General features: G+C 54.2%; 1 protein-coding gene across 4 annotated transcripts; it reads left to right on the forward strand.

The window, feature by feature from the left end:
- The first annotated feature begins 146 nt into the window (after positions 1-146).
- Positions 147-25,435, forward strand: Tecr (trans-2,3-enoyl-CoA reductase). Of its 4 annotated transcripts, none has more exons than XM_052166251.1 (13): positions 147-285; positions 22,637-22,687; positions 23,218-23,269; positions 23,695-23,739; positions 23,827-23,930; positions 24,011-24,126; positions 24,226-24,331; positions 24,409-24,481; positions 24,565-24,608; positions 24,703-24,760; positions 24,847-24,935; positions 25,074-25,119; positions 25,204-25,435. In XM_052166251.1, exons 1-13 carry the CDS (start codon positions 271-273, stop codon positions 25,329-25,331), a joined length of 927 nt encoding a protein of 308 aa, XP_052022211.1. In that variant the 5' UTR covers positions 147-270; the 3' UTR covers positions 25,332-25,435. The 4 variants fall into 4 exon arrangements, with proteins under 4 accessions (XP_052022211.1, XP_052022209.1, XP_052022208.1 ...); XM_052166249.1 differs by lacking the exon at positions 147-285 and adding an exon at positions 19,095-19,225; XM_052166248.1 differs by lacking the exon at positions 147-285 and having other exon boundaries at positions 22,505-22,687.
- The last annotated feature ends 16 nt before the right edge of the window (positions 25,436-25,451 follow it).

Consider the following 25,451-nt stretch of genomic DNA (forward strand, 5'->3'; position numbering starts at 1 on the left):
TGGTAGGTGGCCGGGTTTTAATCTTGCCTGCCAAGGAGGGGAAGGGGGGGGCGGCTGCGAACGTTGAATCTCGAAAGCTGATTGGTCAGTCGTGTGGCGCGAGCTGTGGGTGCATCCCACGCTGATTGGCAGGAGGGACGCACGCATAGAGAGGGGCGGAGCCGGAGCCCTGGAGTGCTGCTCCCTGTGTGTGTGTTGGTTGGGTGGTGGTTGGTGCGGCAGGGCGGTCACTCAGCTGCAGGAGTGCAGGTGCCATCCTGTGGAAGAACCATGAAGCACTACGAGGTAAGCAGCGTGGGGTCCTGGGCCATGGCCACCGGAGACCGCAGTGTCCTGCAGGGCCTCGGGACCTTTTTTTAGGGTCCGGCTCTCCGCCATGGCGCAGGCGCAGTGTAATCTCATTGCGCATGTGCGGGGGGAGGTTTATTATAAACCTGCCACCCCGGTTGTTTGGGGGCTGCCTTTTCTTAGGGTCTTGCAGGGCCTAGGAGAAGCTTGCAGCTTCCATGCAGCATCCTCGGTGGCCTGAGTGGCAGGGGTTCAGGAGTGCGGCGCAGAGCACTTGTTTTTGGCGCGAGCGTTTCTCTTGCACAAACCTTGCGCGGTGTCAGCGCCCTGGGCTCAGGAGGGGCTCAGCCGGTCTGCCTCTTCCGACCTTCCTCTTCCGACCTTCGCACCCACCTCGCCACATATGCCTGGGCGGCGAGGGAGTTGGTTCCAGGGTCACGCCAGCCGGTGACCGCCGGGGAAGAAATCCAAATGCGCAAGACCATTCTGGAAGCTCAGGTCTTCTGACTGTATCTTGGGTCACCTTTCCACTTAAAACCAAGGCTTCTGATGCTCTTCTCTTCCTAACTGATGATACTAATTTCGTTGTTGTTGACCTTTAAGTAGTTATCATAAAACAGTAACTCATCGCTCACATTCATAGTAAGAACACATTAGTAAGGGCTAACTACCGTATTACTGAGATTTTGTTATCTGCCCTCAAACTCATAGTCCTGCTGCGGTGGGATTCTTAATTTCTTACGATGTAGATGTAGGTGAAAGTCAGAGATGTCAAGTGAGTTCTCGAAAGATCCCTGTTAGTAATTGCAGAACAGAGAGGAAATGCAGATTTCTTTTCAAAGGCATAGATCCTAACTACCAGCAGCGCAGTTCTGTAAATGAAAGCAGGCAAGCTGAGAGTTGTTTGTATTTCTCCCCTCAGATTTTAAATTTGTGGTGAAATTTGCCTGCCTAAGCCTAACCTTAGGTTAGGTTTTTTTTTTTTTTTCTTCCCTGCCTGCTCCCCTCAGTTTGTAGTGCTAGACTTGGAAGTCAGGGCTTTCCCCTGCTAGGCAAGAACTCTCAAACGTGTTGATCTTGTAAGACTGAAACTGTACAGCTTTGTATAGTATCTCCCAGTTTCCTACTCCCCCAGCCCCTCCCCTGGCAACCACCACTTGTCTCTGGAAATTGGCTTTAGGAACCTCCAATACATAGGAGATAATCCTGTTTTATCGCAAGGTGAATACTAATATTGCTATTCATCTTCTATATTGTGATTATTGTTGGTAGTTTTCCAGGGCCTTAGAAACGAATCTAGAAATCCTCAGTCTTTTCTAACCTGATGTCAGAGAACCAGGAGATGGACTCTGCAATCCTTACAGCCCTGTTCAACTTTTTGTTTTCTAGGGGAGGCTTTTTTCCCCTGGGGTGTTTTCCGTTTCTTACCCCCTCTCTTGCCCTGGGGGAAAAGCCATGTTCAGGCTGAGAAGTGCCAGTGGAGGATGGAGTTTGTAGTCAGTCATTTTCATTTGCTAGTGGAAAATCAGGCCAGGTGGGTAGGTGCTTTGCTTCAAGGCGTGAACACAGCCTGAGGCTCAGGGTTTGGCCTGGAAAAAAACGGGCTCTCATTTACTGAAGTGCCTCCTTTCTCCCAGAGCCTAGATGGGCCATGGTAGTCCCCCCCGTCAGCTGTTCAGCTTGTGTGTGTGTGTGTGTGTGTGTGTGTACACACAAAGCTCTGAGGATGGAGCTCATTTGGTAGAACACTTTGCTAATGTGTCTGAAGCCCTGGGTCGGATCCCTGGCACTGAAGAAAACCCAGCAAGCTGGCACATGCCTGTTCCAGGTCGTGGGACATGGAGGCCGAAGGACCAGGAGTTCAAGGTTATCTTCAACTACATAGGGAGCTTGATGCCAGTCTGGGCCTCCTGTCTCAAAAATCCAAACTAAATGAAACAGACAAAAAATAAAAGACAAAGCTTGAGGAACCCAGAGAGGATCCCACAGGAAGACCAACAGAGACTGGACCCTTGAGGGCTCCCAGAGACTGAACCACCAGCCAGAGAGCAAACAAAGGCGGGACCTGGGCCCTCCACACAGATGTAGCAGATGTGCAGCTTGGTCTTCAAGGACCAACAACTGGAGGGGGACCAAGTCCCTGCCTGATGCCTGCCTGCGGATCCTGCTTCCCTGACTGGGCTGCCTTGTCTGGGCCTCAGCGGGAGAGGATGCTCCTGGTCCTGCAGTGAGGTCTGGAGTGGGTTGGTACCCAGGGGCCTCTCCTTTATCAGAGGAGAAGGGTAGGGGGAGGGGGAAGCTATGTGAGGGGGGCTGGGAGGAGACAGGGGGCTGTAATGGGTATGTGAAGTGGATGAATAAATAAATAAATGGGGAAAAAATAAAGAGTCAATGTGACCTTGGTGAAAAGTTATTTCATTTTTTTTTTTTTTGTTATTCTCTGTTGACATTTGTCTAGTACCCACTGAGGCCATGGTTTTGGGGTAGGAGCATCTCCTGCCTTCTAGCCCAGTTTGCAGAAGCTCTTGGTTCAGACCAACAAAAATGGAAGAGATGCTTTCGTAGTTGAGGTCTTGGGGAAAAGTGTCAGCTGTCCACATCTGGACTGTTAGGCTTGCATGTAGGAGACCCTCAGTTCCAGCCCCAGTCCTAGATAAAGCCAGGCATGGCGGTTCATGCTTTTGATCCCAGTACTTGGGATTAGAAGTTCAGAGTCATCCTTGCCTAGCTAAGTTGTGAACTCTAGCCCACCCTGCTAGGGTGGCTCAGTAGGTAAAGGTGTCTGCTGCTGCTGCACCTGAAGACTTGCATGTAGTTCCGTTTAGTTCCTGGAACTCACTGGGTGAAAGGAAAGAATTCCCACATGCACACACCAATGTGCATTCAATGATAAATAAAATGTAATTTTTCTTTTTGTTTTTTGTTTTTTTGTTTTTTTTTTTTTTTTTGTTTTGTTTTTTTTTTTGTTTTTTTTGAGACAGGGTTTTTCTGTATAGTCCTGGCTGTCCTGGAACTCACTCTGTAGACCAGGCTGGCCTCGAACTCAGAAGTCTGCCTGCATCTGTCTCCCAAGTACTGGGATTAAAGGCCTCTGCAGCTCTGCCTGAGCCTGAGTGGCCTGGAACTTGCCTTGTAGACTAGTCTGAGTCTGGCCTTGAACTCAGGGCCCTAAGTGCTGGGTTTAAAGATGTGTGTTACCTCAGCAGGCTGAAAAATTAATTTAAAAAACAAAATAATAGATACCTTTGAAGGACTGAGTCTATCCTTTGCCCCCAGGCACCCCAGTCTCCTGGGAAACCTCCCCATGTCTCAAGCCCTGGAGACAGTGAGGTAGCTCGCCAGGTAGATCCACCTGAATCTGATCCCTGAACCACATACGGTGGCAGGAGAGAACCAATTTCTAGAATACACTGAATTTTAAGAAAGAGAAAGACTTTGCCCATAGGAAGACACCTCAGAGATTATGAAGTAGAATTAGCTTTTTGGATATTGTGGTGCTGGACTGGAACCCAGGGTCCCCCACGGGCTAATCCAGCACCCTGGCCCCAAAGCTGCGCCCCCAGACTTGGTGTTCAGGGGCTGCAGAGATGGGTCTAGAAGACCCAGATTCAATTCCTACCTCACTGACATTCTGTCTAACCCATCTGCAACCCAGTTCCAGGGCTCTAGCACCCTTTTCTGCCCTGTGAGCATTGCATAAGTTAAGTACACATAGCGTCCATGCAGGCAGATAACCGTAAAGAAAGGCTCCCTCAGAAAAGGCCAGGACCTATGTCCTCATGGTCCGTCACTGTCATAGGGAAGATCCAAGGCACAGTGGATCCCACCTGGAGTACAGATTGTGGCTTTTGGTAAGCTGCGTATCAGCACAGTTCATTACTCATTTATCAGGAAGGAGAATCTCTTTGGCGGCCTAGGCCTCGTGGGGGCGAAGCTTCTAGAACAGGTTGGCCTTGGCGTCGTTATAAATCAGTCAGCAGGGTTGGTGTGAAAGCAGCTTATCCTGGGCCCGGTTTTTTATTTTGTTATTTTTTTTTTTTTTATTAGTGTTTTTGCCATTGGAGACGATACTCAGAGAGCATGCCTGTGGTTGTCTGCATGCCTGTGGTAGCCTGAGACAGATATGGTGCCTTGTAAATCCGCCTGTAAATCTCTGGAGGGTCAGCCCATGGAGAGAGAGCCTCTAGCCTCGGCTGGCCTTAAGCTCACGGGATGGTGAGAATGATCACGCAGGCTGTAAAGGTGGCGGTTTGGGGCCTACCTTGGAGATCATTCTGCACCAATTTAGTACCTCACCTCAGGCAAGTTCCTGCCTGGCTTGCTTTCTCCGAGGACTTAGTATGAAAATTCTGAAAGCAGTTTTGGTCAAGAGAGATTTAAAAACATTACTGTTAGGCATTGGAGCCCAGGACCTGTCTTACATGTGCCGAGCGCACCCTCTTGTCACTAAGCTGCATCTCTAGGCCTTGATTAAAAAATTATGGTTATTATCAGCCGGGTGGTGGTGGCGCAAGCCTGTAATCCCAGCACTCTGGGAGGCAGAGGCAGGCGGATTTCTGAGTTCGAGGCCAGCCTGGTCTACAGAGTGAGTTCCAGGACAGCCAGGGCTACACAGAGAAATCCTATCTGGAAAAACAAAAACAAAAAAATTATGGTTATTGTCACCATCACTATTTGTGTGTGTTTGGTGTATGTGACCCGTGAACTTGCTCAGGGCCCAGAAGAGGGGGTCATGCACCTAATCATTTTTGGCCCAAGTTTTGAAGCAGGAACCTGACCCTGGGCTAGGCCGGAGGCTGGCAGTCCATCACCACGTGGGATTACAGGCGCGAGGTGTTATCTGGGTTCTGGGATCCAGACTCAGTAAGCGCCTCTAAACTGCCGAGCTTGCCACTCCAGCACCCCGGTTTTTGTTGTTATGGTTGAAGGGTCTCACTTTGTAGGTCTGGCTGACGTGGAATCTGGCTGCTGAGACCAGGCTAGCTTCAAACTCAGGTGCCCTGGCTCTGCCTCTGGAGTGATGGGATCAACGGCGTGTGCTCCCGGGCTCAGCCCGCCTTGGATTTTTAGACAGGGTCTCACTGTGTACCATACGCAGATGGATCTGGGTTCTTCCTGCCACAGCCTTGATTACTGGCATTACTGGCATGTGTCATCACCGTTGGTGCTATGAGGCAATTGCTTAGAGGCGGAAAACAGGTGATAGGTGAGGAGAAAAATAGACCTGTGTGCAGGCACTGAGTCGGGCCTCAGACTGAATTCTGGCTTGGTTGCTTGCTGAAGGTGGTTTGACTCTCTCAGCCTGTCCATGCTCGCTCCTTGGAACAAAACCTGGGTTGTGAAAGGACTGTGAAGGTTCAAGATGAGGCGTGATCACGCATCAAGGCAATTGATGCAGGAGAGGGCTGGGTGTGGCACTTTTAGGTTAGGTTTGGGTTTTTTTTGTTGTTTTGTTTTCTGGGTTTTTTTTTTTTTTTTTTTTTTTGGTTTTTTTCAAGACACGGTTTCTCTGTATAGCCCTGGCTATCCTGGAACTCACTCTGTAGCCCAGGCTGGCCTCGAACTCAGAAATCCACCTGCCTCTGCCTCCCAAGTGCTGGGATTAAAGGCGTGCGCCGCCACCACCACCTGGCCTTAGTTTTGTTTTGAGAAAACTTTTAGGGAGCCCTGTCCTGGAACTCAAGAGAGATCTGCCCTGCTCCCGCCTTTCAAGTGCTAGGATTAAAGTCGTGAATGCCCACACCTGGCCTTCTTTTTAGATTTCTTTTGTGTGCTGGTGCATGTGTGCGCCACTGCGTTTGGCTGCTCCGAACCTTTCTCATCTCTCCTGACTGGGCGTGCCTCAGAAGGACCGTGGATGTGGCTTGTGGCCTGGGCAGGTAGTGGCTCCGTTGGTACATTTCTCTGCAGAATCCTTAAGCCGCACAGCACGGGCAGCGATCTGAGCCCTGCCTGACACTGTACTGTGCAGAAGGGAACTGACCCTGACTGACGGGTGTACCCAAGGCCAGCGCCTGACTTTCTTTTTTTTTTATTTTTTTTTATTTTAAAGATGTATTTATTTATTATATGTAAGTATACTGTAGCTGTCTTCAGACACTCCAGAAGAGGGCGTCAGATCTCATTACAAATGGTTGTGAGCCACCATGTGGCTGCTGGGAATTGAACTCAGGACCTTCGGAAGAGCAGTCAGTGCTCTTAACCACTGAGCCTTCTCTCCTGCCCCAGTGCCTGACTTTCATTAGCTGGATTTGTACTGATTCTCTGTCCTAGGAAGACAGCAAGGTTTGCAGGCCTCGTGGGCAGATCTGGAGTGGATCCTTCTCTGCCACTGGCAGGGGCAGAGCCCATGGCACATTCTTTTATTTTTATTGTATTTTATGTATAGGTATGGGTGTTTTGCCTGCATGCGTATGTCTGTGCACCATCTGAGTGTCTGACACCTTTGGAAGCCAGAAGAAGTCATCAGATCCCCTGTGGTTGGAGTCACAGTTGTGGGTGACAAGCCGGTTGTGGGAGTTGAACTCGGGTGCTCTGGAAGAGCATCCTGTGCTCCAAACAGCCAGTAGTATTCTTTTCTTTTCCTTTTTTTTTTTGGTTCATTTGTTGAGACAGGGGTTCTCTGTGTAATCCTAGCTGTCCTAGAACTTGCTCTGTAGACAAGGCTGGCCTTGAACTCAGATTCCACCTGTCTCTGTCCTACAAGTGCTGGGATTAAAGGCTTGCACCACCGTGCCCAACTGAACTCACTAAGTCTTTGGCTAGCCCTCATGGGCAATGCTTTTAACCTCTCTGGACTTCACATCCTGCAACGTCACAATGGGTTTGCAGGAGTGTGTGTTGACTCGCAGTTTGTTTTCAGGGATGTCCCACCCGGAGAGGCTGGAGCTGCAGTCAGCTCCCTCAGCCACTGCTCCTGATGGCACGTGTCGGTGTCGCAGGGTTGGCCCTCCCGAGCTCTGGTGCTCTGGTGAACGTCGGGTGCATTCGCTGAGCGCAGAGGACTCAGGCAGAGACTGGAGGACCCTGGAGAAGCTGGGCCGATGGTCCGGATGTGCACGGGTTAGGTCACTTCCACTAGCGGCCACTTAGAGGCCCACAGAGTGCCACTGACTCCCAAGTGGAGACAGGAGGGAGTGGCCTGGACAGACTGGCCAGTGCGTGGGGCTGGCCCAGAGAGAGACTTCTAGTTCTGATAACGTTGTTGGCTTCAGTTGGGCGCCCTGGCCTTTGACGGGCAGGTCTGGCTGGGTGGGAAGGCTGTTTGGTCAAGTTCAGGTCTTAACACCTTCCTTGTGCTATTGATAGTGACAGATGAGACTGTTTTAGCAGCTGGGCACTTACCTCAGCTACGAGAGTGTAGCTGGCTGTCACCATCACAATAAAGACGTGCGCTCAGTGCCTTTAGTTTCTCTATGGTGTCCCCCTCCCATTTATTTATTTATTTATTTATTTATTTATTTATTTATTTATTTATTTATACTAGACAAGGTCTCACTCTGCAGCCTTGGCTAGCTGGAACTCACTGTATAGACCAGGCTGGCTTTGAACTCGCAGAACTCTGTCTGCCTCCTGAGTACTGCAATTAAAGGCCGGCACCACTGTGCCTGGCTTGCTGCTTTTCTTTGTTGCTGGGGATGAGCATATTCTTTCACTGTTCTCCATCTCCAGTTGTCTGCCACCCATGCCTGTGGTCTAGCCTTCCATCTCCAGTTGTCTGCCACCCATGCCTGTGGTCTAGCCTTCTATGTGAAGTAGGTATGGTTCCTATCCACTTGACACATGGGGAAGCAGAGGCACAGGACCGTAAAATCTCACGTCCATGGCTGGCAAGTGGCAGAAGCCAGGCAAGCTCTGGTGATTATGTACCGAGGAAGGGCTGGACATGTGACTGTGCAGGACGTGGCCTTTGGGGCCACTTTACCATTTTGACTTCTCTCAGGCCGGATAAGGATGGCAGTCTCTGGGGCTGCCAGGGAGGCTGAGGCACTGGGCACTCTGCCTGGCTGTAGCTGAGTTCTCAGTTCTAAATCATCAGGTAAAGGCAGATCTGCATCCCTGTCTGCTGCCGGGAGTGTAGCCTGCCTGTGGCTCCCCACTTTGTGATGTTGGGGAGCAAACTCGGGCTGGAACAGCCATAAGGTTCTACCATCCAGCTGTACCCCATCCTTTTACTGTGTGTGTGTGTGTGTGTGTTGCCTACATGTCTGTATGTATTCCACACGTATGTTTGGTATCTGTGGAGGCAGTAGAGGGGTCGGATCAGCTGGGACTGGACGACTAAGGTTGCCGGTGTGACTAGAGTGCCTGTATTGCTGAGCCCTCTGCTAACCCTTTTTTGTGTTTTTTTCTTTCTTTTTTTTCTTTTTCTTTTTTCTGTTTTTTTGGAGGGGCCATGTTTCGAGACAGGGTTCTCTGTGTAGCCCTGGCTGTTCCGGAACTGGGTCTACAGTAGACTAGGCTGGCCTCGAGCTCACAAAAGTCACCTCCATTTTCTCTCCAGGACTAAACATTTGATACTTTAATATAAAAAAGTTTTAAAAAGCTTACTTGATTTATGTGTGTTTGTGTACACGTGTCTGTATGAGTGTTATATGCACATGTGTGTCTGGGTGCTGGAAGAGGCCATCCGATCCCTTGGAGCTGGAGTTCCAGGGCTTTGTGAGCCACCTGCCACAGGTGCTGGGATCCAAATCAACTATTGATTAAGTGGTACCTGTTCTCAATCATGGAGTCATCTCTCCAGTCTCAACCCTTTTTTTCCTCCCCCATTAATAAAAACTGTCATAGCCTTGGCTGGCCAGGAATTCACTGTGTAGACCAGGTTAACCTCAAACTCACAGAAATGCCCTTCTCTGCCTGCAGAGTGCTAGTGCAGTGTGGCCGCCCCCGCCACCCATCTGGGTCTTGCTTTTTTATTTTTATTATTATTTTTTTTAATCTTTTTGAGACAGGGTCGCACTGTGAAGCCCTTATTGGCCTGGAATTCTCTGTGAAACCCCAGCAGGCTGGCCTCCAAGTCACAGAGATCCTCCTGCCTCTGCCTGCTGAGTGCTGGGATTAAGGGTGTGCGCCGCCATGTGCGCCGCCATTTTGTTTTCCTTGGCCCTTCATACCTTTGAGAAAGCCGTGTGCCTGTGTGCTGCCCGGGTGACCACTAGCGCTAGGCTTTGAGCTCTTCATGTGCTGTCGAGCGTCCATTCCCTGTCAGATGGGTGGCTGCTGGCCAGCTTCTCCACGGCACACTGGCCCAGATATGGGATTGTCCTCATCCCTGACCTAGTCCTCACTCTGAGCCCTGCTGAGACAGCAGACACTGCCTGCGACCCAGCCTGCCTTGTGGAAGGGAGTGCCGTGTTAGACAGCTGGCTAGGTGGCCACGATTCTGTAGCTTCCTTGAGGACCTGTGGACTTTATGCCGGGGGATGATGAAATTCTCCTACCTGTTGATCTTGTCTGATGTGTAACTGTCCTCGGGCAGTCTGTTTTAAGTCCTCAGGGGCCCTCACGGAACCATTGCATTTGGAAAGGCACAGGGCCACTGCTCCTTACTTTCAGCCTCTTCCAGCCTCGCTTGCGCTTGAGAGAGAGAGAGAGAGAGAAGAGAAGAGAGAGAGAAGAGAAGAGAAGAGAAGAGAAGAGAGAGAGAGAGAGAGAGAGAGAGAGAGAGAGAAGAGAAGAGAAGAGAGAGAGAGAGAGAGTGCGAGCGTGGATGGGGCTCTGGTCAGGAGGGGGTGGGGGAAGGTTACTTTATTGGTTGCTTTCAGAACAGAGTATCCGAATCCTTAGCAGAAGCATTTCTTTGTCAGTGGTACTTTGGGGGGTTGGTCCTAGCACCCCTGAGGATGAAGGAAAACAAGCATCCTCAGGTCCCTTCTAAAGCTGTTGTGGTTTTGGTTTTTCCAGACAGGGTTTCTCTGTATAACCAGGGCTGGCATTCTTGAAACTCACTCTGTAGACCAGGCTGGCTCTGAACTCCACCATCTCCGGCCTCCTAAGTGCTGGGATTAAAAGCTTGCTCTACCACCACCAGGCTGCTCGTGTGATCTCTGCATAAAGAGTATACAAGTCTTCTGAAATGTCAAGGAATACGGACAAGGAAAAAATGTGTCCATGTTCATTATAGATGTTTTAATTTTTTTTAAAAAGTTTTTTGAAGTTGGGATCTTTCTAGTTCATGCCCTTGAACTTGGGATCTTTTGTCTTAGGCTTCTGAGTGCTGAGATTATGTCTGCTACATCCACACACCCTTGGACATAGGCTTTGATGTAGCCCAAGCTAGCTTTGAATTCCTTTAGAAGCCAGGGGCGACCTTGAAGTTCTTCTGATGCTCCCGCCAATACCTGCGCACCACTGTGCAGACTTCATTTGGTGCTGAAGGTGGAACCCTGGCTTTGCTAGGTTAGCAGTGCCGCCGAGCCACGCAGTGTCAGCCCAGATGGTGTCATGTTGTAGAGCCTTTCCCTTTGTTTTCTCTCTCTGTGGTCTTGTTCTCTCTCTGGAGGGGCGTGGGAGGGGGGAGGGAGGAGGGAGAATGAGAGAGAGAGAGAGAGAGAGAGAGAGAGAGAGAGAGAGAGAGCGAGCACGTATGCACGCTTGTGCGTGTGTCTCTGCCTGTCTGTGTGTGTGGTGGTCTGGTTCCCTTCTGGTTTCCAGCTGATCTCAGAGCTTGCAGATAGATCTATTGATGGTGTGAGAGTCTGCTTCTGGCCATTGAACTACAGAGCAAATCCAGGGCAAGCTCTATTGGCAGCCACGTAACCCAGCTCCTTAGAAGCCCACCAGAGAAGAGAGGATACCATCTTCTGGTCTTAGAGGGTGTGGCCCAGGGTTGGGTGTCTGGCTTGAGTATGGGGCCTGTACTAACAGCACAACCTACCTTGTTTCCTGTCTCTTGTAAAGACAGTTGAGCCTTGATTTAGTACTCTGGTGTTTACCCGACCGCCTGCTCTCTTATCTGTCTGTCTGTCCATCTATTCATCTCTCTATTTCTCTTTCTTTCTTTTCCCAGTGCTTGGCTCCCCTGGAGTTGGAATCACAGGACAGGGCACTGGGAGCTGCCTGACTTGAGCAGTGGGCATGGAACCCTGCAGAAGCAGCAAGGTTGTTTGTTTGTTTGTTTGTTTTTGAGACAGGGTTTTTCAGTGTGACCCTGGCTGTCCTGGAACTGGCTTTGTAGTTCAAGCTGGCCTCGAACTCACAGAGATCAGCCTGCTTTGCCTCCTGCGTGTCACACCTGGCTCACAGCAAGCACTCTGTTTTGTTTTTTTGTTTTTGTTTTTTCTGAGACAGGGTTTCTCTGTATAGCCCTGGCTTTCCTGGACTCACTCTGTAGACCAGACTGGCCTCGAACTCAGAAATCCGCCTGCCTCTGCCTCCCAGAGTGCTGGGATTAAAGGCGTGTGCCACCACTGCCCTGCAGCAATCACTCTTAACTGCTGAGCCATCCCTGTCCACTTCAGGTTTTAGTGTTAAGTTGGGAAGCAACTAAACACTGGCTTGAAGACTTGCCTGAGTCCCGCAGGCTGCCTGTGGGGCTGGGACTTGAGTCTAGATTGCCCACCATGGCTGGATGATAATAGCCATCCATCCATCCATCTTTCTTTTTAGTTTTTTTTTGTTTGTTTGTTTTGTTTTGTTTTGTTTTTTAAGCATCTCACTGTGAAGCCCAGGCTAGCCTCATTCATGAAAGTCTTACTGCACCTTCCCTGTGGCTGGGATTAAACTCCTGGCATTTTCCCTCTGGGCTTAAATTCAGGTCTTTGTACATAACAGCCTCTTAGTTTTTCTTTGAGGTCTGGTCTCTGTGTAGCTTAGGCTGACCTGGCGGTCCTGCCTCAACCTGCCAGATGGTGGAATAGCAGGTTATACACCAGCCTCTGTGTGAACAGTTCCTGTCGCTCTGCAGATAGCTCAGGAGTCTGGTCTGTGGAATTGGGGTGGAAGAGCCTGGTATGGTGGTAACACCCTGTTATCTCAGCACAGCAGAGGCAGGGACCGGGCCTGAGGGGAGGCAGGCCTGCATGTGGCAGATCCTGTCTCACTCACACGAAGTCTCCATTTGGTCACAGGGTCAGCCGGCCTTCAGCTGTGCTGTGCAGCAGGTGGAGACAGACCCCTGTCACCTGCTGCACCTGCTGCACCTGCTGCACCTGCTGTCCCGGCAGCCAGCAACTCCTCTAGGAGCCGGTACTGCTGCTTCCCTGCCCCCCCACCCCCAAGTGCCCACACCCTGCTCGTTCCTACCTTTCTTACTGTAATTTAAAAGATAAATGATATTTGTTATTAACTTACTGTTCTGATGTTATAGATTAATAGAATCCCATCATCGTCAATAAAATTTTTAGCACAGTAGAGATGATTCCTATCATTCCTTGAGCAGGAGATAGCGATAATAAACTGTGTGTATTTAAAAAATATAATTTATTTATTTATTATTTTGATGCTGTGAATGGAATCCAGGGCCTTATGTCTTCTAGGCAAAACCCTACCACTGAGGGCCACACCCTGAACCCCATCCAGATCCAGGTGTAGCTTTATTTTTGAGATAAAGTTTTTGCTGTGTAGCTCAGGCTGGCCTGACCTTGAGATCTTCCTGTTTCGACCTCTCAGTGCTGGGGTGACTGTCTTCCATGTAGGTGTTTAACGGGTTTTGACCTGACCTTTGCAGTGTACCTACCAGTACAGCTCTGTGTGCTGCCATTGCTGTTTGGAGGGAATTATTTCCACAGCCTCCGGCAGGCTTCTGCTTCCAGACTACTAATTCCCTCAAAAGGAGCCCTTAGGAACTCAGGCCACAGCTGGGGAGGATGGTGCATGCCGTTAACCCCGGCACCCAGGAGGCAGAGACCACTACAGACATGGAGTGAGTCCCAGGTCAGGCAGGACTGTACAGTGAGACCCTGTGACAGCAGTCACAACAAAACAAGCAGCGCTAACTCAAGTCAGGCCTAACGCTCCTCTCTCCAGAGCTCCCTCTGCTCACCAGCCCTTGGGACTGTCTGCCATGTCACCTCGAGTCTCCTTTCGTCCTCTCATCGTATGACTCCAGAGCACACATCTGGGAGCATCTTTACCTCAGGCCTTTTGCACAGCTGTTCTCCCCGTGAAGATGGCCGCCTTCAGTGCCTTTACTCTCCTGGGACTTGGTTGCAAGTCCCTTTAGGGAGCTTCATCCTCACCCTCCTTCTCCTGACAGGATTTCACTAAGCACTCTGTAGCCTGGCTAGCCGGACAGTCATGTAGTCAGGCTAGCCTCGTACTCGCAGATCCATCTCTCTTGCCTTGTGAAGTACAGCTAGGGAGGGCTTTCTTGACCACTTTGTATGGAAAACTGCCCGTGCCACACACCCATGTCTGTTCCATGCAATGGTTTGTTTGTTTGTTTTTTGAATTTTCGGTTTTTTTGAGACAGGGTTTCTCTGTGCAGCCCTGGCTGTCCTGGAACTCACTCTGTAGACCAGGCTGGCCTCGAACTCAGAAATCCGCCTGCCTCTGCCTCCCAAAGTGCTGGGATTACAGGCGTGTGCCACCACGCCCAGCTCCATGCAATGTTTTGTGATGTTACGCCACCTTCTCATATTATGTAGACCTATTGAATCCTTTCTCTTGCTGCCCTTCCTTTATGCTGGGGGTTGAAACCTGACCTTACACATGCTCAGGAAGCTCCTGCAAAGAGGTTTTTTCTAATATGGCTGGATCTCCAGATTTCTAGTGTCTGGAATGTGCTTGCTTTCCACAGTCAACAGGGATTATTGGGAAAGGCGGAACCTTAAGAGTGAGCTGTGCATGAGGACCCTAGCGGGCTGCCTGGCAGAGCACATGCGGAGACTCACCTGCCTGCTGGCGTGGCTGGGCTCAGGGGTGGGTGTAACCGGACCGTGGCCGACCAGCCTCTCGTTCATCCTCGAGGTTAGGGGCTCTGGCTTCCTTAAGCTTCCTGGCTTGCCCGAGTCTTCCTGCCCAGAATTGGAGAGAGGCTTGAATTAGATCCCTGATTGCAAGCGGGCAGCAGGCGGGAGGACCCCTGAACAGGACAGGCGCAGCCCTGGAGGAGGCAGAGGTGCTGAGGGTGCAGCTCCCAGAAAGAACCCATCCATCCCGAGGAGCAGAAGCAGGCGAGGTTCAGCCCTGGGAGCCTTGTCCTGGCTCGAGACTGCCCAGCGCAGTTATCGTCAGTAAGTAGGGTAATGCTCACTCCAGCAGCCTGGAGAGAGCGGCAGAGCATACGTGCGCGGTGTCTACCCACACCCTCAGGGCACGGTAGGAGGGCAGGGGGTTACTAGGTGAGGACCTGGGGTGGGGGCTCATGCCAGTGTGGTAGCAGTGCTTGGAGGTGGCTGGCTGGCTGGTCCTGGCGAGTGTTTTATTTTTGCTGAGGATGAACTCTTTGGCCTTGTACATACTAAGCACCCTCTGAGATACAGCCCAGCCACCAGGAAGACTACTTAACATTTTAAAATTTTGTTTGTTATTGTGTGGCGGAAGGAATTGAGTTCAGGGCATGCTTAGCCAGGTCTGCATCTTATCTGTGGGAACTTTGGAGTTGCGCTGGTCAACGGTTAGAGTGTCTCCTGTTGGCAGCCAGGATGGGGTTCTTCCTGCCAGTCCACTGGGTGGCGCTGTAGCCGTCCGTTAGTTCTGTCTTTGAGACAGTATATTTCGCTATATAGCCCAGGTGAGCTTTGCATGCGGTGTCCTGAGCCTCGTCATTGGCACCAGCATGCTTAGCTGTTGACGGTCATCGCGGATCCGCATGCAGCCCGGGTTAGAGTCCCATGGGCATTCCCCTTTGCCTTTCGGACCTTGGGTCAGGGAAGGAGGGCAGGGGAGTTACTAAGTTAAGAACCATGGATGGACCATGTCAGGATGGGGGGCACCGTCTCGAACCCCAGGACAAGGCTAAGTGCTCAGAGGGCCGTATCTCGCCTGCTCAGCTTGGAGACACCGCTGCTTTTCCAGGCGGATGGTGGCGGTGGCCTTCACCCCCACAGGGAAACGTGGAGTTGGTGCTCCATCCTGCCTTGGCGTCTCTGGATTTGGGAGGGGTCTTGGGTGTGGCCTGCCATTCCAGGCTGGGCTAGCAGAGGTGGCTACATAGGGTTCTGGGGTCAAGAAACGGCTCAGCCCTTGGTCCCTCTGTGGCGTCCACCAGCGCTGTGGAGGTGATACATTCTGCATGTATTTGAAATTGGAGACTGGTCCTTTAAAATAAGATGTGCTGTAGCCTCTCACTGTGTGTGTGTGTGTGTCCTTCAGGATAATTGGATCTTAGGTGTCCCTTTCTTTGTAACAGAGCCTCATATACTAGTCAGATGCTCTGCCATTAACCCATACCCCAGTTTTGTTATGTTTCTTTAATCCTCTATGGTGCTGGAGGTCAGTGCAGCTTTTTGTTGCGTCCTGAGACAGGAGCTCACTGTGTAGCCCTGCTGGCCTGGAACTTACTCCACAGATGAGGCTGGCGTCAGACTCATACAGATCTATGAGGATGTGCCACAGGAATCTGGTTTCCTTCACCGTGGGAGTCCTGGGGATAGGCCTTCCGCATCAGGCTTGGTGGGAAGCATCTACATGTTGAGCTATCTCTCTCTCCAGCCTGGTCCTTCCCCATCTCTTCCCCCTCCTCCCTTCTGTTCCTGTCCTTCTCCCCTCCCTATTCCCCCCCACTTCCTTCCCCTCCCTACTCTTCCTCTCCCCTCCCCCTTCACTGTTCTGGCCTCTGCACTTGGTGCCGGGCCTGGGTTCAGAGCCTGTGAACATGGTGTTCAGACTCCGGCTTCTGTCGCGGTGTAACAGGAACAGGAGCCCGAAGTCACTTGGTCACAGGCCAAGTATAGGTGGTCAGTGTCTGTGCTGTTCCTGCCCGGGGTAGCCTGTTCCCATGACTGCTCCTAGAGAGGCTGGCTAGCAAAAGACCTGCTCCTTGCCCCTGGTGCCCCCGGTGCCCCCGGAGAAATGAAGTCAGATGCCAGGGCCACTGGAGAAGGACAGATGTGGGCTAGAGCAGGTGCAGTCTGCTGGCTTCCTGGCCGCAGACGGAGGTCATAAGCTGTCACGGCATTATTAGGGTTACTGGGTATTTCTGGAAAGTAAAAGAGAATGGGGGCCAGAGCCATGGGGCTGGAGTCTCAGATGACGCGGGAGGCTGCTTCTAACTGGGAAGCTGCCTGCACTGTGCTTGGGCCAGTGGGTGGGCCAGGTCTCTGCCTTCTGGGCTCAGCAATGTCCCCAAGAAGAATGTGCACGCCCTTCTGCTTCTGCCTCAGGAGTGCTTGCAGCAGCTGACTGAAGGGCCAGGGAGGTTCTTGGACTCTTCGCCTGCAGCACGCTGCCCTGCCACGTCGAGATAGGACTGTGCGGCTGTGCTGTGCTAGGCTAGGCTGTCCAGTCCGGGGACCTGTGCCAGGGCCGAGAGCCTGAGGGATGGTGTCTTGTTCTCTGCACCCCTGTGGACTCATGCCTGACCCCCTGCCTCAGGCATTCACTCCCAGGTGCCTCAGCCTGTGGCCCTCGCTTCCTCATCTGGGCATGAACTCGAAGCCTGTTGTGGTGTGAATAACAGTGGTCCCATGGACTTACGTGTTTAAATACCTGCTCCTTAGCTGTTGGTCCCACACAGTAGAACTGTTTGGGAAGGATCAGGAGGTGTGGCCTTGTTGGAGGGTGTGTCACTGGGAGTGGGTTTTGAGGCTTCTAAAGTCCACATCATTCCCAGCTAACTTCCTCTGCCTTGGGGTTGTGTCTCAAGATGTGAGAGATACTGTTTCCGCTGCCACGCCCGCCTGCTGCCACGCCCTGTGCCCATGCCATGATGGTCATGGATTCTAACCCTCCGGAACCATGGGCCTCAAATGGAATGCTTTCTTTTATAAGAAAGCCTTGGCCATGGTGTCCTATCACAGCAGTAGAGAACTAAGACACCGACAGTTCTGGCTGTGTGGGGCCGACACAGGGCGATTACCTATGAAGCTGGGCGGGTTGACACTGTTGGCCAGCGTCCCTACCCGGAGTCACTGGGCAGGCCCCAGGGTTGAATACCAGAATTCTAGGTGCGGCTGACCTGAAAAGCTGCCTGGAGGCACCGGGCTAGCCTGTGGCACGACCTCTGCAACCATGGCTTGGTAGCTTGGAGGTACTGAGCTAGCCTGTGGCACAACCTCTGCAGCCATGGTCTTGCTTGCAGGCAGAGGGCTGGGAGCACAGGGCTCCCACATTTGTGAAGAGGCGCATGCAGCCTGAGTCCTGTGCCTCGGACTCTTCCAGCCTGGCCTCGATGGGGCTGCTCCTCCTTCCCTCGTCCTTCCCTCCCTCCTTCCCTCCCTCCCTCCCTCCCTCCCTCCCTTCCTTCCTTCCTGGCTCATCAGACTCGCTCCGTCATTTCATTTCTAGGCTCAGGCTGTTTGGGCTCTGCTGCGTCCACTCTGTCTGTCTAGAGTCCAGCCATTGTTCCTCCTCTCTTGTCCCTCCCTGTCCTGGTCTCCTAGCCTCTGCCTCACGCTGTCAGAGTCAGACTGTCTCACCAGCACTGCCACCTGTGAACTCGCGAATGAACACGTGTCCCTTCCCTGCTCAGAAACCCTTTGTGACTCCCATCTGAGCCCAGGCAAAAGCCCAGGCTCTCCCTGGCCCACGGCCTGCTCAGCCGCGTCCCCCTCCCTGCTCCCCAGGCATGCTGGCACCCTGCTAGGACCTGGTTTGGTAGCTGTTGCCTCCGCCTGGACCTTCTTCCCTGGAGGTGAAGGGCCGTTGCTGGACAGCTCTCTCAGGGACATCTTCACCCCTTTATCTTATTTTCAGCTTTATCAATTGTTTTTGAGATCTGGTCTTTCTGACTAGCCTGAGCTATGCAGCCTGACTGGGCTTGAACTTTGGGTATTCCTTGCGCTGCTCCCCGAGGGGTAGGATTGCTGGCCTGGGCTGCCACGCCCAGCTGCTGCTCTGGCCCATCTGGGTGTCCCTCAGCTCTTGGTGACAATACAGGTTGCTTCTGTTTGTCCTTCCCTTTGCCCCTGCTCCCTTGACCGAGGCTTGGATTGAGAGAAGGGCTTGTTTGTTCCCATGCCTGAGGCAGCGAGAGTGGGGAGGCGGCAGGTGGTGGCTCCCCAGGTCTCTGCTGCCAAGGGGAAGAGTGAGGGAAGGGGAGGGCTTCTGCTGGTCCCATCCTGCACCCCAGCTGTGTGCTCGCCCACCAGTTAGGACTGTCTCTGCAGGCCCTGCTTCCAAGCCTTTTGGCACAGGGGGACAATGGAAAGTATTGCGGCCTCTGTTGGCTGTCATCGCCCCTTTCCCTGTCCTCCCACGTGGTCCCCTGTTGCTGGTGATCAGGCTCACTGCCACCAGCTGGGTGGGGCACGATCCTGTCAGCCCTCCGACCTTGGGTCCCTGCACAGATGCAGTCAAGGTTATAGGACAGAGGGGCCTGGCTGGCTCCTGGCACATCTGTGACTGCTCTTCTCCCATAGTCAGTCAGTCAGTCAGTCAGTCAGTCAGTCAGTCAGTCAGTCGTATGGTATCTTTGCGCTTTTCCTCTTTCCCCGAGACAAAGTCTTAGTATGTAGCCAAGGCCAGGACAAGGTGGGCCTCCCATTTTCCGATCCTCCCGCCTTCCTTCACCTCCCAGAGCTGGGATTCCAGGCGCGAGCCACCATCCCTGGCTCCCTGCTCAGCGTTTACGCTGGATGGGCGCTGTCTGAATGCCCAAGTGGTTGTCTTCCTGCCTTGTGCTATCTAATTCCTGCAGTGAGCATGGGAGGCTGCAGTTGGGGAGTCTGTCCCCTTGCAGCCGAGGAGGTGGTGCGCCTGTCAGGAGCCACACAGATAGGCCTTTTAACAATTTAGTGTCCAGGGAATGTGTGCTAACATCACTGTGCCTTCAGAACCTGTCAGCTCTGGGTCACCACTGAGAGACCCCCAGTTTCTCTGGGGCTGGAGCCTGGTGAGCGAATCCCTTCTCTCCTCAGTATGGGTGCAGGGCTGTAGGGCCAGGGGGCCTGGAGTGCAGTGTGTGCTCGGAAGCTTCCAAGGGAGCCGCAGCCTTACACCACATGGCCAGATCCTGGTCCCAGGGGGGATACTGAACTGGGCTCTCCCCGGGCCACGTGGGTGTTAAACAGCCAGGCCCAGGGTGGCACAAGGTCTCCCTGAGGGCCAGTGGATCAGCAGTAAGTAGATTACCTGCATTCTTTTTCTTTTATCTTGAGACAGGGTCTCATGTAGCTCAGGCTGGCCTCAAACTTGTATGTTGCTAGCGTTGTCCTAGACCTGATCCTGTGTCCATTTGCTGATTGCCGGGACCACAGGTGTATGCCACCCTGCTGGAGGGGAGGGTTACTGCTTTCACTGGTGCTGTGATGAGGTGCCCAGGAACCTGAGGCAGGAGGCGTGAGCCTCCTGTGTAACAGTCACACGGGGCGGGCGTGCGTCTCTGTCGTTCTGCTGCCCTGCCAGGCTGGGACAACCTCAAAAGTGCTACCTTTGTGTCTTGGAACAAGGAACAGGCGCGCTCTCTGGTGTGCCAGCCTTGGTCTGCCATAACCAAGGCCAGCACCCCACCCAGCCCTGGGGTGGGCTCCGTTCTTAGACTGCTATGCTGCCCTTGACCTTGGGCTGCTATTGGTTGTTGTTAGCTGCCGCCAGGCCTTGTTATCTCAACCTCTGGGTGAGAATTCTTCACAGACTAGTGGGACTGTCATCGCAGGAGCAGTCCATGTGCCGTGCCAGGCTCCTGCCCTTGTGCGCCTCTGTGACCCCTGTCTATTGTGCTCTCAACAGCAGGTCCACCCGATTCCCTCCCCCCCCCACTCAGGATACCCCTCCCGGGCCACCCTTACAGAAACAGACATCTGTCTCACTGGAGGGGTCCCTCCCTAGCTAAGTTGTGCCACAGGGCGAGCAGAGGCTGCTGGCTGCCTCTTCTGGGTTCATCCTGGCTGGGGCACCAGTCCATAGCCATCTGTGCCACCCCCCCCCCCAGGCACCCCTCCTGGTTGGACTCCAGGCTGGCTTCCGTGCGGCTGGGGTGTGTGGGATAGGTACAGGGCAGGGCTGGGTGGCAGTGGCTGAGGAGTGCGCAGTGAGCCCCCTCGCTCTCCTTAGCCTGTTCCCTGGAGCTGCCTGTCTTTCTCTTTCATGGACTCTGTAAGGCCTGTCTGTCACTGGTTGGGCTGGGCTGTAACTCGGTGGAGTGAGAGCTCTATATAGACTCCCTGAAGCCAGCCCTTTTGCAGTGCAGTTCCTGGGTCTAAAGTGCATAGCGCATCTGCATGTTGCAGACAGCTGTGCTTGCTCAGGACTTGGGAAACTGAGACAGGAGTGTTTCAGAATTTAAAGACAGACCCTGTCTGATACCCTCCTCCCAAAAGAGTACACAGCCTAGTGGGTTTCGTTACCTTTCGGCGTGCACCCCCACCTCTCTGGCTGGCACCTTTGCCTTACCCACAAAGAGCATGTGCCTTTTAGCGTCTCCCCACCCCCACCCCGCTCCCCCGGGGTTTCCTGGGGGCCGCTTTCCGTCTGTCCCGGTCTGGTCCTGTGCACTCTAAGCCTGAAAGTCTGGTTTCGTTCACCTAGCCAGCCATCTTGCTACACTTAACATTCCTTTGATCTTGATTTTGAAATAATTCTAGAGGCTCAGGGGGTTGCAAGAGCGGCCTCTGGCCCACTGGGCCCTTTTAGGCCCCTGCCTGGGGATGCTTGCTGGCTTGAAGGCCGTGGGAGGCCCGGAACTCACCTCTGCCTCAGGCAGCGCCTCTGCTTGTGCCTTGGGATTGCTCCTCACCATGGCCCTCTCCATGCCGCGCTCCTGCCCACTCGGAGGCAGTTGGTGCCCCGAGGCTCCTGGCCTGCTTGCAGAGCCCCAGCTGGGGGAGAGGCTAGGGTTTCAGCCCTCCCCGGCAGCTGGCCCAGTAGGGAGAGGGGCTGGTTGTATTTTAAGCTGTTGAGTGGTTCAGCAGGAACTCCATGGCCTTCTCTCCCGGTGCACACTGCCGCCCTCCCGTGATTCACATGGACCCGAGCATGTGGGCAGTGCTCGTGGGGCCCAGTGACTATTAATATATCCAGGGCCTGGAGCCCTGTGTGCCACCTCGCCCCTGCTAGCTCCCCTCATGTGCTCACTCCCTCATTCCTCTAGCGGGGTCCCAGTAGCAGTGCGCGCACACACACACACACACACACACACACACACACACGCACGCACACGCACTCACACGCACACACACACATATACTTACCATGTACCAGTACCATGTTGGTCTACCCGTGTCCTCTCAGGAACCCCTAGCAGTGCCGTGACTCTGCTGTTGGGTGCATGCAGGTGGCAGCGGCCAGCTTTGTTGGCCTGTGATGCCCCTTCTTTGGGATAAGAGGTGGCAGTTCTCCACAGAGCCCTTAGCATGGCGGGCAGTGGTGGGCGTCAGGCCAGTAGCCTTCTCTGACCTTCTGGGCCAGATGGATCGGATCCTGGGCTCCCGCCGCCTCACTCTGCCCCTGTGCGTACTTTCCAGCCCCAGCCTGCGCTTTCTCCTCTGGGTGGGGCTGGGGACCCCAGGGGTGCAGGCAGGGTGTGTGTTGGGCTTCGGAAGTTCCCGTGGGTGAGCACATTGTGTTGGCTGATGTGGTAGGAACTGAGAAGTGAGGCGGAGAGGGCGGTGGAGGGCCTGGGGTGCGGAGGACCAATACCTCTGGAATTTGTCACCTCCCTGGGAACACAAATGCACAAGGGAAATAATCCAGTGTCCCTTACAGCTCAGAAGTGGAAATGGATGATCTGTCTCGCAGATTCTCCAAATAGCTGGCACTTCCCCAGGCTCAGTAGCCTGTCAGGCAGTGTGCGCAGGGTTAGCCACACCTGCTGGGACTGTGGGCCTTTTCCTTCTCTGGGGGAGCTTCTTGTCCCTGGCACTTTTGAGGGCCTGTGCCCACCTAACCACCTGCATGAGGGTAGCTAGCCCTCAGGGGAGAACTGTGGCTCCTCTGGGGGGGACTCGGCCTGAGATGGTTTTATATTTAGCCGGGCCAGGCCCTGGTGGCACTCGGGTTACATCTGGCGTTGGAGCTGGCCGGGCCTGGTGGGACACAGGCTCCCTTCCAGCACCGAGGCAGAATTTGATCATGCTGCCCAGCCCAGCGCACAGCGGCGCTGTGAGGAGAGGTCGGAGGTGGGGGCTGGCGGCTGGCAGTGGGCACCACAGCCTGGAAGGCAGAGCCGGAGGGCAGAGCCGGCGGTGGCATGGATCTTAGCTTGACCATGGCGGCCAAAGAGGCCCACCAGGGCCTCGATGGTCTCCCCATGCCTGTACCCCACAAGGCAGCCAAGAAGCATAAAAAGGCTGTTCTCTTCTTTGAGGTGGAGATTCGGGATGCGAAGACAAGGGAGAAGCTGTGCTTCCTGGACAAGGTAGGACCTCGTCCCTGGGGTGAGGTGCCAGGACGGCCAGGCCGGGCCCCTGTTCCTCATCGCTAGCTCCCCGAGGGCTGGCTATGCAGGCATCCGTGGCCCTCCCTGTCCTTCAGAGGGCATGCAAGAGGCATTGTCTTCATCTAGAGCAGTGGTTCTCAGCCCAGACCCCACTGGGGTCGCCTGTCAGATATCCTGCATATCAGATATTTACATTACAACTCATAACAGCAAATTACAGGTATGAGGTAGCAATGAAATAATGTTATGGTTGGGGTCAGCACACCCTGAGGAACTGCATTAAAGGGTGGCCACATTCTCCGCTAGCGTGAGCAGCCGTGGCCCCTGTGCGGCGCTGGAAGCTGGCAGCCTGGTATGGGACAAAGCAGCCTGGGAGGGCTTCTGTGTCTCTGAAGGAGGTGGAGGGTGGATGGACCCATGAAGTCACCAGCTTGATCCTGACCCGCCTGTACCTGGCCCCTCCCCCATCCCATCCGCTCCCTCAGAACTGACACCCTATTTTCCTTTAGGTAGAGCCTCAGGCCACCATTTCTGAAATCAAGACCCTTTTCACCAAGACACGTGAGTCTCCCGACACACCTATTCCTGCTCCTGACACACCCGTCCCCCTGTCCCCTGCCCCCCCCCCGCCCCCCGCTCCTGACACATCTACCCCCACTCCTGCCTCCCCTCTGGATGTGACCTGGGCCCGCATGCCTCCGCATGCCTCCTCCTCATCGGCTTGTAGCCTCTCCGCACGCTGGACAGTGAGTGAGGCCCGGCTGACTGGGCAGGCTGCCCCTGTGTGGTCACCAGCAGGAATGTTCTTGTGCTAGCCAAAGGGGAAAAAAAAATCTGTTGCTGCCTATCCTGTGTGTCCTGCACAGGGTGGGAGGAGCCGGGGGTCCTAGAGGTCCGGAAGCCTTTAGAGGCAGGCCAAGTTTGGGGCGTGGGTAGGCTGAGCCTTGCCAGATAAGGTGCTGCAACCCCTGACCTTCTCCTGGCAGACCCGCAGTGGTATCCTGCCCGCCAGTCCCTCCGCCTGGACCCCAGTGAGTACAGCTGCCCATCAGCCTACCCCTTGGGCTCTCGGGGTCCGGAAACCAGGGCGGTAACCAAATTCCGACTTATCTCTGTAGAGGGGAAGTCCCTGAGAGACGAAGATGTCTTGCAGAAGCTTCCCGTGGGCACCACAGCCACGCTCTACTTCCGGGACCTCGGGGCCCAGATCAGCTGGGTGACGGTGAGCTCTGACCCCTTCCTTCCCTGGCCTCTGCCTTCGGCCTCCCTGGGGCGACTCACCTGGTCTCTGGGCACTCCCAGGTCTTCCTGACGGAGTACGCCGGGCCGCTTTTCATCTACCTGCTCTTCTACTTCCGGGTGCCCTTCATTTATGGCCGCAAATACGACTTTACGTCCAGTCGGCATACGGTGGTGCAGTGAGTGGGCCGGGAGGAAGGCGGGTGGGGGGTGGAGGGGTGGGGGAGCGGGTGGGGCGGGAGCTGGCTTGGCCCTGGCTGAGTCGCCTGCCCCACCAGCCTCGCCTGCATGTGCCACTCGTTCCACTACATCAAGCGCCTGCTGGAGACTCTCTTCGTGCACCGATTCTCCCACGGAACCATGCCTTTGCGGAACATCTTCAAAGTGAGCACCCTACTCTGCTTGTCCTGCCCGCCCCGCCCCGCCCCGCCCCCAGGCTAACTCATCTGTTCTTCTTCCAGAACTGCACCTACTATTGGGGCTTCGCTGCGTGGATGGCTTATTACATCAACCACCCTCTCTACACACCCCCGAGTAAGTGGGCCCAGACAGTGCCCTTGCCCGAGTGAGCCCTCCATGAGGGGCCTTATGGGCTCTCCTTTCTGCTCTTTCTACAGCCTATGGAGTTCAGCAGGTTAAGCTGGCACTGGCCGTGTTTGTGGTAAAGAGGCTGGGCAGCAACCAAGCGTGGTGCGGTGTGGCGGCCGGGCGGGGTGTGGCCACGCGCTGTGGGCTGACCCTTTCCTCCTTTATAGATCTGCCAGATGGGCAACTTCTCCATCCACATGGCTCTTCGGGACCTGCGGCCTGCCGGTGAGCGGCCGACCGGGGCGGGGCCGGGGGTGGGGCAGGGGCGAGCGAGCTGGGGCAGGGGTCTGACTTACTCTCCTCCATGCCAGGGTCGAAAACCAGGAAGATCCCATACCCCACCAAGAACCCCTTCACCTGGCTGTTTCTGTTGGTGTCCTGTCCCAACTACACTTACGAGGTGAGGGACTGCCTTTGTCCTCCCAGGGCTGCCGTGCAGGGGTGGGTTGTGGGGAGTCAGACAGCCTGGCCGTGGCCGTCCTCGGGCTGTATGTGACGCTGGCCTTCCCTCTGCCCTCCCCTGCCTTGCTGTCTGCAGGTGGGCTCCTGGATTGGCTTTGCCATCTTGACTCAGTGTGTCCCAGGTGAGTCTCTTGTCTCTGCGCGGCGGCGCGGCCGCTGTCCTGCCAGCCAGGCAGCCTCATTCTGATGCCCCGTTCTGCCCACAGTGGCCCTCTTCTCGCTGGTGGGCTTCACCCAGATGACCATCTGGGCCAAGGGCAAGCACCGCAGCTACCTGAAGGAGTTCCGCGACTACCCGCCCCTGCGCATGCCCATTATCCCCTTCCTGCTCTGAGCAGGCCCTGGCGGGCTCAGCCCGGTGATACCCCACCACTGCCCCCTGTCCTCGAGTGGCTGTCCATGGCTGTCCAGCAGTAACAATAAAACCTGCTTAACCCAGCTGGCTTCGTGTTCT

The sequence above is a fragment of the Apodemus sylvaticus genome, chromosome 21 (genome assembly GCF_947179515.1).
Source record: "Apodemus sylvaticus chromosome 21, mApoSyl1.1, whole genome shotgun sequence".
In the NCBI taxonomy this organism is placed as follows: Eukaryota; Metazoa; Chordata; class Mammalia; order Rodentia; family Muridae; genus Apodemus; species Apodemus sylvaticus.